The sequence below is a fragment of the Prionailurus viverrinus genome, chromosome F1 (genome assembly GCF_022837055.1).
Source record: "Prionailurus viverrinus isolate Anna chromosome F1, UM_Priviv_1.0, whole genome shotgun sequence".
In the NCBI taxonomy this organism is placed as follows: Eukaryota; Metazoa; Chordata; class Mammalia; order Carnivora; family Felidae; genus Prionailurus; species Prionailurus viverrinus.
This window is the reverse complement of record NC_062577.1, coordinates 41,159,422-41,175,406: the sequence shown is the minus strand read 5'-3', so window position 1 is coordinate 41,175,406 and position 15,985 is coordinate 41,159,422. Positions and strand designations below refer to the sequence as shown.

At 48.7% G+C, this 15,985-nt stretch overlaps 1 protein-coding gene across 1 annotated transcript in view; it reads right to left on the bottom strand.

The window, feature by feature from the left end:
* The window catches only part of TMCC2 (transmembrane and coiled-coil domain family 2), a 40,568-nt gene extending 30,688 nt beyond the window's left edge, over window positions 1-9,880 (bottom strand). The window contains exon 1 of the mRNA XM_047840967.1: window positions 9,179-9,880. Within this exon, the coding sequence (XP_047696923.1) occupies window positions 9,179-9,385 (207 nt within the window). The 5' untranslated portion in view covers window positions 9,386-9,880. The remainder of the gene's footprint in view (window positions 1-9,178) is intronic.
* Between the last annotated feature and the right edge of the window lie 6,105 nt (window positions 9,881-15,985).

Below are 15,985 nucleotides of genomic sequence, written 5' to 3'. Positions count from 1 at the left end.
AGTCATTACAAACTGTCTTCCCAGCTTCCCATTCCAGGTCTCCCTGTCCTCTCCCTACCACTCCTGACCCAGCTTCTCCAACTCAGAGGCCCATCTTCTGTATCTGCTCAGGGAAAAAGAGTTCCCTTCAAAAGACTTCATCGGGTCCCAGAGCTCTGAGCCCTGGGAAACAGGCAGAGGTGCTGTGGACAGCGGCCACACTGTCTGCTAGATTGCCTTGAATCCTAAGATCCTTGGTCAATTTATTTGAAAATCATGCAGCATTTTTTAAAGCGCTCTCCAATCTATGCCGTCATCCTAACCTTAGGAGGGAGAACGGGACAGGTATAGATCAATTGTCTCCATTTTGCAGATTAAAAAAACTGAGGCACAGCACAGTTAAGTGGTTCATCCAAGTTACATGGGCAAGTCCCCCAACTTCTAGTCTAATTTACCCTCACTGGCTCACACGCTGATTCTAAGACTAAAGCAGATGTGGTATTTACATGCATCCCAGAACAGTATCAGAGGCAGGATTACAACAAACCTAAAAAGGCCTGGGCCAGGGGGAGTCGGGTCCCCTGAACCGTAATGGCCGATGTGCCCATGCCACATTGTAGGACTTGGGTAAGGGCTTTAACCACAGTGGGCATTCATTTCCCCTCTTCCCTGTCTGTTCTGAAGGTGAAGGAAAGCCCAGGATGGTGACTGGCTGACCACAGGACCTTTGCTTTAGTAGTACCGAGGAGTCTGCTAAAGTCTATGGTAGGCGTGAGGGGAAAGAACAAAAAAGCAGCCAAAGGACAATGAGATGGGGGTGTTGCTCACTAACAAAGTGCAAGACAAGAGAGCTGGGTGACCCGTGAGCTGGGGTGCTTCTGCATATAGGCGTCCAAGAGGAGATGGTTGAGAAGTTTTGACATAACGTGGTAAGTATTTAAAAAAAAAAAAAACAAAAAACAAAAAACACAGCTCAGCACATACACATAACCAGCCACAAGTTTTGGAAATGAGGAAAACCATGGTGACTAGCTTGAGGGAACTTGGCCACCAACGCAGCAGAAAGCGCCACCTGTTCTGACTAACAGGTTCCAGCTCCTAAATGTCACTTGCTTTTCCACATTGACTTTTGCTTTTCCCCAGCTGCCAGGAACCATTGTGGTGGCCAAACGAAGCCACGGATTAGGAGGAGAGAGCTGAGATGTTTCAGAGTCAGGGGTGAGGCATAAACAGAGCTCTCCGGACCTAGTAGAATGATCGAGAACTGTCCCAGAACAGCCCGGAGGCCAGCAGTTAGCCAGAAAGGAGAGCTTCCAGGCCGGGGGCTGGCACCTAGGGAGGGGGAGGAGAGGGCACTTGCTGTCTCCTCCCCCTGGAACTATTTTTAAGGGCAGAAAGGACCCTCTCTCCTTAGGGTGCTGTCATCCTCTCAGGAAGAAAGCATGAGCTGGATGATTTTTGTAAGATCCTTCCTGAGAAGTTTGTGGTGTCTCAACAGGCTTCATCCGTTTTCCTCCCTGGGTGTGGGTCCCCCAAAGGGGAAGTTTGCTCCAAAATCTGCAAACACAGCTGCATGAGATCAGAAGTAAAATGCTTTAGGGTACAGCGTCTTTGGCACCATCTGGTTAAAAACAGCCCAAAGTGGGGCGCCTGTGGGGCTCAGTCAGTTCAGCGCTGGACTCTTGATATTCGGCTCAGGTCACCATCTCACAGTTCATGGATTCGAGCCCCGAGTTGGGCTCGGCGTTGACAGTGCGGGGCCTGCTTGGGATTCTCTCTCCGCCCCCTCCCCCCCCCCCCCCCCCCGCCCTTCCCCTGCCCCACGTGCGCGCTCCCTCTCTCCCTCTCAAAATAAACAAATAAACATTTTTTAAAAATAGCCGAAAGCAGCCTCTGATTCCTACAGGTCCCTGTGTTCTTAACTCCCAGAAAAGCTGGATCTTAACAAGTCATGATAACCGATAGCAAATTATCCCAACCCGGCAGCTGAATGCACATCCCTTCCTCCCACCTGGGTTCAGAACTCCCTCCGCCCCACCACAGCCTCGGGTGCCGGGGGGTGACTGGGTCACCATGAGCCTTAGCAAGCCTAGGTCGCCAACGTTCCTCTATTTATAGGGTCTCTATGGAAACAGGGCCAGCATTAGAGAGCTAATCGCTGTGAAAACCCACAGAGTCCTACTCTCAGGATACAAAGGGGATTGAGGAAGTCTCCGATTGCCCTTAAGAAGCCTTGGGTGGGGGGCCTGGGGCTGGGACAGGGAGCCTCGCCCCAGGTCTGGCACCGACGAGGATAATGACGGAGAGAAGCGAGTAGTTGCCAGCGTTCAGGCCTGTCTGGGGTTTCTGTGAGAAACACAGTGATGAAAGGTTTTTGGAATCATTTTTTTCTCCCCCAGCATCACAGCTGACACTTCAAAAAAGGCAGATCTCAACACAGGGGCAAATGACTTCCCCATTCTCAATTTTATTTTAATTCCTCCTTCCTTTATTGCTTAGAGAATCCTGCCTGGTGCCAATGCAAGTCTGGGAAGGCGACCGCCTCCCCTGGGTCTTTAGGCAGAACTGACTCGACATACACCAGCCCGGAAGATTTAAAAGTTGCCCGTGTGGTGCGCCCTCTCTCCGCCTCCTCTCCTCCTACCCACCCTTCACTGGCTGCCCCCTCCATCAAGCCATCCCCCACCAGGTCTCACTGCCCTGCTCTGAAGTCCAGAGAGCTCATTATCTGCACCGCTCACCTTGCAATTAATCGTGTGCCTTGTGACACGGCTTCCAGTGCTTTCTCAAACTGTTATCCAACTTTTTACCTGCTTATGGACAGACTCCTCAACGGAGGCCAAGAGTTATATCATCTATATCTTTGCATCCCTAATTTTACCTGACAATTGCTGCGTAATTATTTATTTTCTGAGTGGAAACTATCCAAGCCTACAGAACCATCTTAAAAGAGGACTTAATCCTTAGACAATGACCTTTTCCAAAGACACAAAATGCTCAGCCAGGCAGCTTGTGTCCAACCCAGATCCCTCCTGCTATAGTTCAAAGTCTTATCTCAGTGTACCTCATCCCAGTAACGGCCAAGGCTGAACCGGCCTGGAAGGAGATGAACAGGGACCCGGGAGCCTGAACGTGTTTACCGTCTTCACACACAGTTGGGGTCAGGGCTCAGGTGCTCACAGCCAGTGTTGTTTTCCAGGATGCACATGACTCAGTTAACTTGGCTGGAATAAGGAAGCCTTCAGCCATTCAATTTGAAAAGTAACCTATTATTTTTCTCACACAATCACAAAACATACCTGCTATCCCTCAACAGCTTTGTTCTAACTTCGTAACATGGAGAGAGGCTTACGTGTCTGGCTGATAACGGTGGGCCTTGTCCAGTCCTGGCCGCGTTCTAAGAATGCGCCCTCCTGGTCTATGAGGATTTCTAAGGCAGGGGCCATCTCTTAGAAGAGGGACGAAAACAGGGAAGAATTTTGAGTTGGCCTCCAAAACTACCACTGAGAAGCCAGCTGAGCTTTCCCCCCAGCTCCCGACACTCACACTTTTTCTTAAAACTTCCACCTAAAATCCAGGTCTTAGGAGATGTTTCAATTCCTTGTTGAGGGAGACAGTCTTGTTAGCATGACTGGCAACGAAGGACAATTAGATCCACAAAAAAAAGAAGTACATTCGGCAAACACTGAGCCTGCGGGACGGTTCCCACTAGAGCCACGAGGGCAGCTGGGAATTTATCTAGAACCCGATATGTGGCAGGAGAACGGAGAGCTCCCTTTGCCACGTGCTTTCCCGTCGGTCACCAATTCCTCCGGAGCCCACATACAGGGCTGCTCTGAATATTTCTGGAGGCAAAGAGGGGTGGGGATGGGGCCATCCTGGGCCTCGGGACCCTCCACCCTCTGCACCTTAGGTGCAGGTGGGGTGAAAACCCGGGAACCTCAGCATTTTTAACACCCCTGCACTATCCCTGACTATTTACAGGGCTGGGAGAACAAGTGTATTCTAGTCAAAAAGGACACTGGCCCCACGAAGCCCTTGGCACTTGCCACTTCACTTCCCCCATTTAGAAAGCCCCTCTCCTTTTTTTTTTTTTTTTTAATGTTTTTATTTAGTTTTGAGACAGAGAGAGACAGAGCGTGAGCAGGGGAGGGGCAGAGAGAGAGGGAGACACAGAATCCGAAGCAGGCTCCAGGCTCCGAGCGGTCAGCACAGAGCCTGACGCGGGGCTCGAACTCACAGACTGTGAGATCATGACCTGAGCCAAAGTCGGACGCTTAACCGACTGAGCCACTCAGGTGCCCCAACCCCTTTCCTCTTCTTTGGTAATTAACATTCTACCCTCTCTTTATTATTTTTTTTATCTTTTATTTTAGAGAGAGAGAAAGCACACACAAGCGAGGGAGAGGGGCAGAGGGAGAGAAAGAATTGGAAGCGGGCTCCACGCTCAGTGTGGAGCTCGACACGTGGCTCAATCCCACGACCCTCGGATCACAACCTGAGCTGAAATCAAGAGTCGGATGCTTAACCCACTGAGCCTACCCAGGTGCCCCCTACCCTTTCTTTAATATCTTGCTCTAAGCCCACCTCTTCCGATCGACCCCATATGTTTCTGACTCCACTGCATGATGCTCAAAGCACTCTTACACTTATGTGTGCTTTGATGGGTGATTTTCCTGCAAGCATTTCATCCTGTTTGGCTGGGGGCTTACCTGTTGCCAAAGAACTAATTTCCCCTAATTTCCCCCTCCCTTGATCTTACATCTACTGCAATCCTACTTCCCTGATGAAATCTATCCCAGGGGTCCAGCCCCTGCGTGAGACTGAAGGAATCTTCATGCCTGAACATATCACTCCTAAAGCAGAAGTAGGAGAAGGCATGTAGAGCCATACTCTACCATCAGAACCCTCCACTAGAATCCCAGAGCACACACGCTCCTTCCTGTGAAGTAACTTGTCTTCTCCTCCACTGACGCAGTAGAGAAACTGAAACCCAGAAATCTGATCAAGAGCCATGGCCTTAAAAAAAAGGGGGGGTGGGGGAAACAAACAAGGGGTGCCTGCTGGCTGGCTTAGTCAGTAGAGTACACGACTCTTGATCTTGGGGTCGTGAGTTCAAGCCCCACGTTGGGTGTAATGCTTACTTAAAAAAGCCAAAAAAAAAAAAAAAAAAAAAAGTCAAACAAAAAAAAGAACAGAAAAACAAGCAGGGGCTTCTTGGGAATGTCAACGTTCTCTTTCTCGACTCAGATGGTAGGTAAAGGGGGTGTCTGTTTTGCTGTTGTAAACGATACGTATGCGTTTTCAGACACTTTTCCAGACACGTCTTATTCACACTTTAGAACAGCGCCTTTCCCACTGAAGGGGTTCGGTATCTGTTGACCCATGATCCCTTCCCCAGTGGACTCTCTATGGGAGGGTTGAAGGAACCCGGGCCATTTGGGAGAGGCTCAAGTACCTGTGAGCGCCAATAAAGGTGGGGAGGCCGCAAGGGGAACCACACAGGATTCGGCCGGGACTTTCGGCCAGCTATGTGGCTTCTAATCGCTTTTTCTCATCTTACTCTGAACAGGCAGGGAGGCTAGTGCATGGGGTGAATGCAAGACCATCAGCTGGAACCCAAATGAATCTAAAGTCAAAAGCACTTCGAGCCAGGACTGTAATAATGGGATTCCAGCGTACCCCCTTTTTTCTTCTGGGAAAAGTATTAACAGTGCCCAGAAATCCCTGGGGAAATTATCCACAGGGGCTTTTGTGAGGGGAAGAGAACGTCAAGGGAAGGCCTCTGGCCCCGCACTTTCAGAGTCTCCCTTTCAGGAAAGGCTCAATTGCTCTGGCTGCACAGGGGGAGGGAGAGGTGGCGAGGCTGGTGATTTCCTCCTTGCCTTGAGGCTTCTGGAACCCAGGACAGAACCAGCTGACTCTTGTGCTTCGCCACTCATCCCAGGCCTCAGCAACAGCTACCACCCACTGTAGTTTTAACAGGAACGTGTGCCCCGTGTCCCTTTCTGCAGTTTCCTCCGAGCTCCTCCCCACTCCCTTTTCTCACTGGAGCTGGGTTTCCTCCCCGGAGAATTCCAGTGTACTTTTTGGTCAGCTAACTCTCTCTGTTGCCGGCCATCCTGGCCTGTCCTCCCGACTGGCAGGGAATCTGGTAGTGGCAAAGGACTTGATGATGGTGACAAACGACTCGAGACATGAACTGAAGTGGTTAAATAGGAATCCAAGCCACGAGTGGAGGGAGGGGGCAACGGGACTCTGGATTGTTGGGCTCCTGTTGTAGGGAAGCCACGTCAAGTGTGCTGAGGAGCTAAGAAGGCCCCCAAAGTACCCCCATGAACCTCCTGGGGGGCAATGTCCATTTGCAGGTGATTTTTCAGTAACAATTACATAATCGCTCCTTTATGACTGCTGTTTAACTATTTTTCCTTCTTTTCATTGGCCCTCCAACCCCGTAATTACAGGTCCCAGGCCCCTGCAGCAGAAACTTACAGCACAGAGTCATATGCCGCACAACACTGAAGGGAGGCCAAAGGAGCCCCTGAAACCTGTAGGTGCCACTAGTTAGGGCACCATTCAGATCTATTTGGCAAAGACTAAAATCCACCCCCCCAACCTCCATGGAGGTGCTTCAGACAAAGAGCCTCCTGGTTTGTTTTTTTTTTTTTGCCCCTTTCTCAAGGTGATTTCTTCCGATGCATTTAATCTATCACAATGCCTGAAGCTGTCACAAGAAAACAGAAGTGGGACTAAGGGACCAAAAGTCTCCATCTCCAAAGTTTAAAATGAAAACAAAAGCAAGCCAGAACCGCTGGTCGCTCTAGGCCAGACACAGGTGTTACAAAAAAAGTTAAACTTGCCCCTGTCTGGTATCACCATCAAATCCAAACAAGTCTGCTTCTAGCCAGTGTTAGAGCCAGTCATGGAATTTTTCCATCATTGGGAAAACTGTGCCACCATTGGTAAACAACTTTTTCCAGCATTGGAGACCAAGTTTGGACACTTCAATCTTCCTATTCCCTTTTCCGAGAAAAAGGCTCAGAAAGGTTGAGTGATTTGCCTGAGAGCACACAGCAAATCAAATTTCGATGGCCCAGTCCTTATCTGGTTCTGAAGTCCCTACCTCGTAAACATGTTTTGATAAAGCAGACAGAGATAAACAGGAAAGGGCTCTGCTCATCTCCCCATCCTCCTACTGAGCAAGCAGCCGCTATGTTTTCTCCTTCTTGCTGCCAGCCTGGGTCCACATGGCTGCAATCTACCTCAGTGATATGTTTTGGGGAGGGGGCGGTGAGGCTCCTTTTCTCACATCTGATCTCAATTCTGCTTCAGGGAAGTTCAGGGGTTAATATCAGGTGTAGAGTTGTTGCTGCATCTGCCTGACCAGAACGAGGGCGTCACACACACACACACACACACACACACACACACACACACACACACACACTAATAAAAATAAAAAAGACAAAGAAGAGAGAGAGATGATAGAGGAGGGTGGAGATGAACGAGCTTTCTTAAGGCAGCGTTTTCGACAGAGACAAAGACACCGCAGCCCCCACACCACAACCAGCCCACCCACCTTCCCCCATGTAGGCAAGTGGGGGATATGAATGGGGCTGGCAGTTCCCACTGCTGGCCTGCGCTGGAGAGTGGGGGAGTTTCCAAGGCTGCTTCTCATAAACTCAGGGCAAGGGTCCCATCTGGTCAGAGAATCAGGTTTTGCTGGCCAGACTCCTCTGGATGGGCCCAGAATGAGGCTGAAGTGTGCAGCAGAAGGCTCACCTCCTTCCCACATCAACATTAAGGGCACCCATTTCTGTTCATTATCTCACTTAAAATAGGAACCACACCTCCTGACCACACAGGGTGGGCTCAGAGGTGACAGCTGGGACAGGCGCCAAGGATGCCTCGGGCCTGACGAGAGAACAAACCTCCTGTGCACAGCCTACCCAATGGAGCTCATCTTTAGACAGAAGGCTTGCCCCAAACCTCGGAACAGGGCACCTGCAGCACAAGAGGTCACATTCCCATAACTGCCACAATATTTTTTTTTAAGTACACACAAGGAGCTAGCTGTCTCCCTTTCTACCCCTCCCCGAGGCACACAGACAGGTAACACACCCAGGTAAGAGCACACTCACCTGCGCTCTGACTTCCTGACTCTGAGCTGCTCAGGCCAAACGAGGAATGTCATTGGCTTATTCTGGTAAGCTCCTTAGTGGCTGCTGCCATAGGATACGGGCTTTATTTAACATAATGGAGTCCTTTTGCTCCCCTAGCCCAGACCTTGCACCCCCTCTGGAGACTATCTCTCCGGAGGCATCAATCTCCAAGGCATCTAAGTTCCTTCCTTGGGCTGACATCTCGCTCAGCCCCGTGGTGAGCCGGCTTGCAAATCCTGAGCCTGCAGTCCCTGTGGCAGCTCCAGCAAAGGCGCATTATTTATCCCCGCTTCTGTTTTAATTAATATAGAGACATATTCAACATAGCTCGATAATTGTGTCGGCAACCGCAGGCCGGAAAATAAAGGGCTCCCAGCTGCATGTGATCGGCTGTTTCGGATTCTGGTTCTAACTGCCGGCTCAGCATGTGTGCCCCGAGCCAGCCCAAGCACCGCTTGGCCACCTGTCAGTTCTCCACCCTGGGGGTTGGTTCAGCAGGCAGGCAGGCAGGCAGGGATCTCCAAGCACTAGCTTAACCTCTGGCTCCACCTAACGGCAAGAAATCCACACTCCCCTTTCACAGATGGGCAAACTGAGCTTCATCCAGGAAGGTCCCAAAAGGAGGAAACTAATTCAGCAAAGGAAACGAATGGTCCTCTACTTGGCCTCCCACGCTGCAATTTTCTTCCCCTGCCATCTTACAGGAGGGAAAGTGATGTCAACTTTTTAGTTAGCATCTTGGAATTCTCCAGCCCTTTGTCTGCGAACAGCACTTCACACACATTATTCAAACAATCTCGGGTGGGTGAGTCACTAGAACGTCTGCTGAATAATGAGGAACAAACACAGAGGCCTGAAATGGGGCTGAAAGACGGAGGCACAAATGGTACCTGACGTCCAGCCGGGGGTTCTGGCTGAACATCCTCTCTGACCTTTGCCTGGCTTCCCCATCACTTTCCTCCTGTGAAAGCACTTCAGCGTGGGGCGGGGAGAGCTAAGTCGCCGGCTGGGCTTGCCAGGGGAAGGTCTGCGCTCACCTTTAAATCAGGAGGCTTGCTTCGGGGCCCCGGGTTCGGCGCCGCGGCAGCGCCCGCATCTGAAGTTGGCCCGCCTGCAGAGTTAGCACCCGTGGCCTCCCCAGGCCGGAGGTCCGCGCCCGGCAGGTGGCAAGCGGCATCTTCCAGCCCAGCTCCATCCTCCTCGCCCTGCTGTTGCTGCAGCTCGTCCGATTTGCACCTCTTCATGGTGTATGTGGGTCGGCAAGGGGAATCTGTCCTTCCAAGCGCGCCGTCTTGGGGGAGACCGCACCCCTTCTTGCACTCAGAAAACGAGGCCCGGGGGTCTGAATTAGTAACGAGGGAGGGGTCGGCGGGTCACAATTTCTTGAATTGAAAGCTAAATCAGGATGAGGGAGGGGCGAGGACAGGGAGCCTTGGTTACAGCCTGGAATAGTTCATTACGACCTGGGGAGCGGAGGCAGGTCACAGTCGAGGCTGGGCAGCAGGGGTCCTTGGGCAGTCATTGGAGCGGGAGGAGGAAGACGGCCCCCGGCCCCCCAAACTTTCTGCTCCCGGGCGCCGGCTGGGCGGAGGGGAGCCGGGCGGCACGGCGCATCCCTCCCGGCGGGCCGGGCTGCTGGGCGAGGCAGGGCACCGGGCAGCCGGCGGGGCAGGTCTTGGGCTGCCGCCCTCGGCTCGGGCTGCGGCCCCCGGCCCTGCCGCCGGCCCCCGGCCCGCACGGGCCCGCCGCGGAGCCCGCAGCGCGCCCGGCCCCCTCCCCGCCCGCGCGCCCCGCTCCCCGCCCGCCGCGCGGCTTGCTGCAAAGCCGCGGCCGCGGCCCGAGCCAGCGGCGAGCGCGCAACCTACCCCGCCCGCTGCCTCCGCCCGCGAGGGGGAAGGCGAGGCAAGGAGGGAGTGACAGCGGCAACGGGCCAATGGGAAGCCCGGAGGGCCGAGGGGGCGTCGCGCGGCCACGTTTTTAGGGTTGGTTGCACCGCGCGGTCCCCCAGGAGAGGTCTGGAGGGCTCTGCTGCTGCGCTTTGGCATTGCAGAGAGCGGGCTGCGGGGTAGAGGCGGGGCGGCGCGCCACCCAGACGCGGTTGTAGCGGAGCCCGAGGGACCCTCCCCGAAAAGACTCTGCCGGGATTCCCCCCACCCACTCGTTTTATTTGCCAGGGAGGGGGCGAGATAGGGATGTTTATCATCAGTGCATTTTGCTGTAGCTTTGCACATTACGTGTACACATCTCGTAGGTGAGGAAGACAGTGATCCCCTCTAGCTCACATGGTCAGAAACACAAACCTTATGCCTATGTTACCAGCAGCAAATGCAGAAGGGGAGGGGGTGATCTTCTGCCCCATCATCCCTTCTCCCACTTGAAGTGACTATCTCATATGAGTTTTAGCTTTATGCTCAGAAATTAGAACGTATTTCATTGTTTAACGCAATAATATGTGTGAGCCCCTTGCAAACTGTGGAAAGGCTTTTAAATAAGAAGGCGTGTTAATGGCAGGAGGTTGATACATATGGAAGAGAAGAAAAAGAACGCAATCGCTTTTTCCCATAAATCTCAGCCAAAGTGCGCTACTAATCTGGAGGCAGAAGAGAGTAAATATTGGGGCTACCGAGATACGGAGCCGAGTGATAACAACTCCATCCTGAGTGTCTACTGTGTGCTTACTATGGATATGATGCTTTTTGCCCATCCAGCAGCCTAGACCAATGGTTGTTAAGGGATGGTCCTGGGACCAGCAGCACCAGCAGCACCTGGAAACTTGACAGAAATGCAAATTCTTGGAAACCAGCAAGACCTACGGAATCAAAAATAGTGAGTCCAGAAGTCGGTTTTAATAAGCGCTCCAGGTAATTCTAACGCAAGTGAACATCTGAGACCCATTCATTGGTTTAGATTGTGGCGAAGGGGCCACTGAGTCTGTGAGTCACAGTGATGATCCCTAAAGTGTTTTACAGTTTTCCAATCGCTTTTACACCTATCACGCCATGCTAGCCTCACTTCAGTCCTACCAGGCTATGAGTTTCCTGACTCTGTTCTGTCCTTTTTCCCATTCCAACCACTCATTTTCGTGTGTATCCTGGAAGAGCCCAAGTTGTTAAGAATTTACTTCAGTCAGGCAGCTACTTTCTAAACTAGGCAGCTCCGTTTTTAGAAGATAGGAATTTAGGATGGGCTGGGAATGCAGAACCACCCTCTGCATCCACTACACGGTATCAGGCACAACGCGGAAAAACAAAGCTTTACTGGTACTCTGCTGTTAGTATTTTCAATGGTGAGGGAAAGACAGAATGCCAGTGAAGAATGAGGCAGGACCAGACAGAACCAGTGGGAGCAGATTCCCCTGGTGCTGAATGTCAGGCAGAATAGTCTACTGCCCTCTACCAGACTCCTGGCTAGCCCTAGAGAAATGCAGGGACCCCTACCAATTGAATCGTGTCTCATTTCTCTCCTAGGTCGAAGTTGGCCTTAACTTTGATTTTTTTTTTTTTTTAATTATCAGACACACATAGCACGATGGTCAAATTTCCTATTTGTGGCCATATTTAGCGAGGTGTCATGCAGGTCAATAAAAAGCAGCCCTGTGTTTAATGAAATCAGCTAATGCCGTACGTTCCATTTGGGAGAAGCAATGTAGCATGGTGGCTAAGAGCTTAGACTCTGTGGCCAGACTGGTTGGAGGCAAATCCTGGCTCTGCTCTCCGCTCACATGTGACTGGGGGCCAGTTATCTAGCCCCTTTAGGCCCCAGTTTCCTGATTTGGAAGTGAGGATAATGACAGTACTTATAGGGTGTTGGGTAGTAAATGTAAAGCATTTAGACATTGCCTGGCGCAGAGTGAGGGCCATGGCTATTATCAGAGAGGTCATCCAGTTTCCAAAGCGTTACATATTCCACTCCAATGGTTTAACCTTGGGAGTTCAAATGCTTCTCACCCAGTCCAACTTTCTCTGTGTTCATACTCATAGGACAAATACACTACTGCCAAAGAAATATGGGTGGGAGGTCTGTGTAGAGACCTGTGTTACATACAACAGCCAGTTTGAAGCCGATGGCAAATTTTCAGTAGCCAGAGTAAATTCTTGAGTACCTAAGATAAACAGAACTTGAAAGGAGTTGGATTGAGATTCTTTTGAAAGGATGGATCATTCTTGTGTTCTAGGCTTCTTTGGAAAAATATAGGCACATAGGACGTCTTGATGTTCAAGATAAGACAAAAATGTGCAGATTTGCGATGTAGGAGATTATGTTTGGTATGCAAGAGTAGATTTTCCATTTTTCTTTGACACCGCTGCTTAATTACAAGTAGTAGATAACATGGTGTCTCAGGAAGAACGCGGGTCTTGGTGTTAGACCGTCCATGTGAGAATTCCAGTTCTGTTACTCCCTGTGTATTCTTGGGCAACCAAATCACTTAACCTCTCTCACCCTTGGTTTTGTCATCTATAAACAGGCGCTAATAAGATCTATTCCCACCTGGTTATCCTAAGGATTCAAAATAGATAATGCACGTGAAAACATTCAATACATAGATGTTCTCAGTAAACCTGAATAAAACAAAAATAATTAACAGATTTATCTAAGCCCCCAGTCTGCCGCATGAAAAAAAAGAATTATCTCACTAAGCTTAATGCTTTTTGTGAAAGGAAATCCCAGTTAGGCTAATGAGAGGGGGGGGTCTCCTGGTAGTATCATATAGGCTAAACCAGTAAATATATAAACAAGAAGGATAAAGATCAGGGTTATGGAACCCTGCTCCCATGTCAACAGCCAGCTCAATTATCTTGATAATCTGATGAAGCTTTAATTATAGAGGATAAGGTGCCAAGATCAATAGGTAAGCATAGAGTAAGGTTTTTCTTTTCTTTTTCCAAAAGGCTACTCTTTTTGCCATTAGCAAAGGGCTTGCAGATTATCCAAGAAAATTCTGTTTCCTACTCCATAGGAATTCTTTAAAAAACATTTTAAACATCAAATGGGTAATACTTGTCAGCTGTTTTAAGCTTTAACACATAAGAAGAGCGCTTAGCTTAGGAAGTAAAAGTACTCTCTACTGAGACCAGGTATAATAATTTTGATCACTGTATTTTGATACCAACATCATTATAAATATTCCTTTGTTAATGTAATTTTCCTCTCTTCCTTTTAGAGATTTCCACTGCCACTCAATGCTCCCCTGAAAAAAAATTGGGTTCCGTTGGGTTAGGAGAAGTAAACTATGCAAATAATCGTCAGGGAGATTGGCTGGATCGCCGAAGACGTCACAATCCCACCACCTAAATACAGGCTTTTTATTGGCTGTTCTAAGAGGCAGACGGGACCGGGCAGGCTCTGTCTGCATCTCTCGTGAGTTGGAGAAACCTCTGAGTCTATACCAAATTTTATTGTTTTTTTTTTTTTCTTAAAATGTACTCAGAATCATTTATCTACAGATTGTTACATTCTCCGTGTTATTCCATATGGAAATATGTCTTAAGCAAATATTTTAAGTGACTACTTCCCATTCTATCAAGTGACTATATCGTAGTTTACTCAACCGCTATCTATCTTATTCTGGGATACTTAGTTGTTTCCTTTTTTTTTTTTTTTTTTGCCTTTAGAGATAAAACTGTAATTACTATTTTCATTCAAAATTGTATATGTTCTTCCCTCCACAGCATAGAGTCTCTGATCCCTAACTGGCTGTTTTGAAAGAGTAGAACCAAACACATTGCCACTCTGCGACCCTGTCTCTCACAGCATCCCCACAACCTGCGTGGGAGATCCCAATGTTCAGCTCATTCCCTGGACTTGTCAATCTCCTAACCTGTGTTGCAAAAAGGTGGAAGTTCCTACATCTCATTTTCAGGTAGGATTGCATATTCTTCATTCTGGGTGCTTGTTGCTCCCTAGTAATGAGAGGAAAGTCGCAATAATCATGACTATGAACAGAGGAGGTTTGTGAAGTGTAAACTTAAACCCTGATTGTACTGCTCTGTGTGGACGCCTGGGACTGGTAAAATGGCTGCCTTGTGTCCTTTTCCATCTCTGTAGGGAATCCATACAAACCTCTGCACGAGCTGTTACTTAAAGCTGAAGAGGCCAGCCCTTAAAAAAAAAAAAAAATTAAATAAATAAATAAATAAATAAATAAATAAATAAATAAATAAAAATGACAGAAGAGAAAAAAGGGAAAAAGAGAAAATATCAGCTTTGGTCAAAGAGAATCAGTTTATTATTTTACACCTGAAGATAGATATCTATGGCAGTTACATCGATTATTCTACGTGGTACTTTTAGATATGATAATAAGAGCGAGGAGTTACCATTGAAAGAGAACTCAGGTGTTTGGGCGTTTTGCTAGGAACCTTGCGAACGCTGTCTTAATCCCCACAACCGCTCTGCAAGGTAAATGTTATTCCCACTGTGCAGATAAGGAAACAGGCTCAGGGAGATTCTCGCACTTTCATAGGCCTGAAATCTGCCCCCTGCTCTGTCCGACTCTAACCGTAAAAAAGCGTCATAGCTCACCCTTCACAGCCCTAATTTTCTGAGCCACTCCTGTGGTAAAGAATTTACCGGTGAGTACCAGTCTACTGTTAAATATATCTGCATTCACTCAAAGAAATTTATGAAACACATTTCAGGTACAAAGGCTTTACAAGATGCTCATGGAAGGTAGAGAACGATAAAAGACACTGGCCTCCGGCCTTTGGACTTAAAGTCCAGTTCGGGAAATAAAAGGCACAAACAAAACAAAACGTGAAACAACAAAAGATTGAAATGGTACTGTCTGTCAGCATTCCTGGGGGGAGATGATTAATTAAGAACCTGAGCAAAGGGGAGAGAGAGGTCTCTACAAGGGATTGAAAAGAACTCTGAGGAAGAGGTATTTACACATATTTATCCATATCATGGGTGTTAAAAGAATACAGGGGCACCTGAGTGGCTCAGTCGGTTAAGTGTCCGACTTCGGCTCAGGTCATGATCTCACAGTTTGTGGGTTCAAGCCCCACATCAGGCTCTGTGCTGACAGCTCAGAGCCTGGAGCCTGCTTTGGATTCTGTGTCTCCTCTCTCTGCCCCTCCCCTGCATGCACTCTGTCTGTCTCTCTCTCAAAAATAAATAAACATTAAAAAATTTTTTTAAAGAATACAATGTTACTTTACGATGATTCATTCGGAAATCTTGAAGTAGGTAAAAACTATATAACTCATCTTGAAAATAGAATCATTCAATATTTGGATCTCTTTAGTTTTACATCTGCATGTTATAGAGTTTTTATGGCATCGTAGTGATGGGAAAAACATTTTTGTCTTTTCATTCTCGGAGACCATAGGCTACTGATTCTCAAAAAGTATGGTGCATTGGGGTGCCTGGGTGGCTCAGTTGGGTAAGCGTTGGACTTCGGCTCAGGTCATGATCGATCTCGCGATCTCCTGGTTTATGGGTTCCAGCCCCCCATTGGTCTCAGCTGTCAGCACAGAGCCCAATCAGATCCTCTCTGTTCTGCCCCTCCCCTGCTCGTGTTCTCTCTCTCTCTCTCTCTAAAATAAATAAACATTAAAACAAAAATCTTAAAAAAAAAAAAAAAAAAAAGTATGGTCCATGGATTACCAGCGACAGAAAACACCTTGGAATTTAGTTATGTACGCAGCTCCCCAGGCCCTACACCACGTGGACGGAGACAAAATTTCCAGGGGTGTGGAGCTTGAAACGTGCACTTGAAACAAGGCTCTGGGGTGATTCTTACGCACATTGAAGTTTGAGAACCACTGATGTAGGGCACGACTTGGTGGATCACACGTATTATAATTTTTAACTCAATAAACATGTAGATCTATTTTAAATCA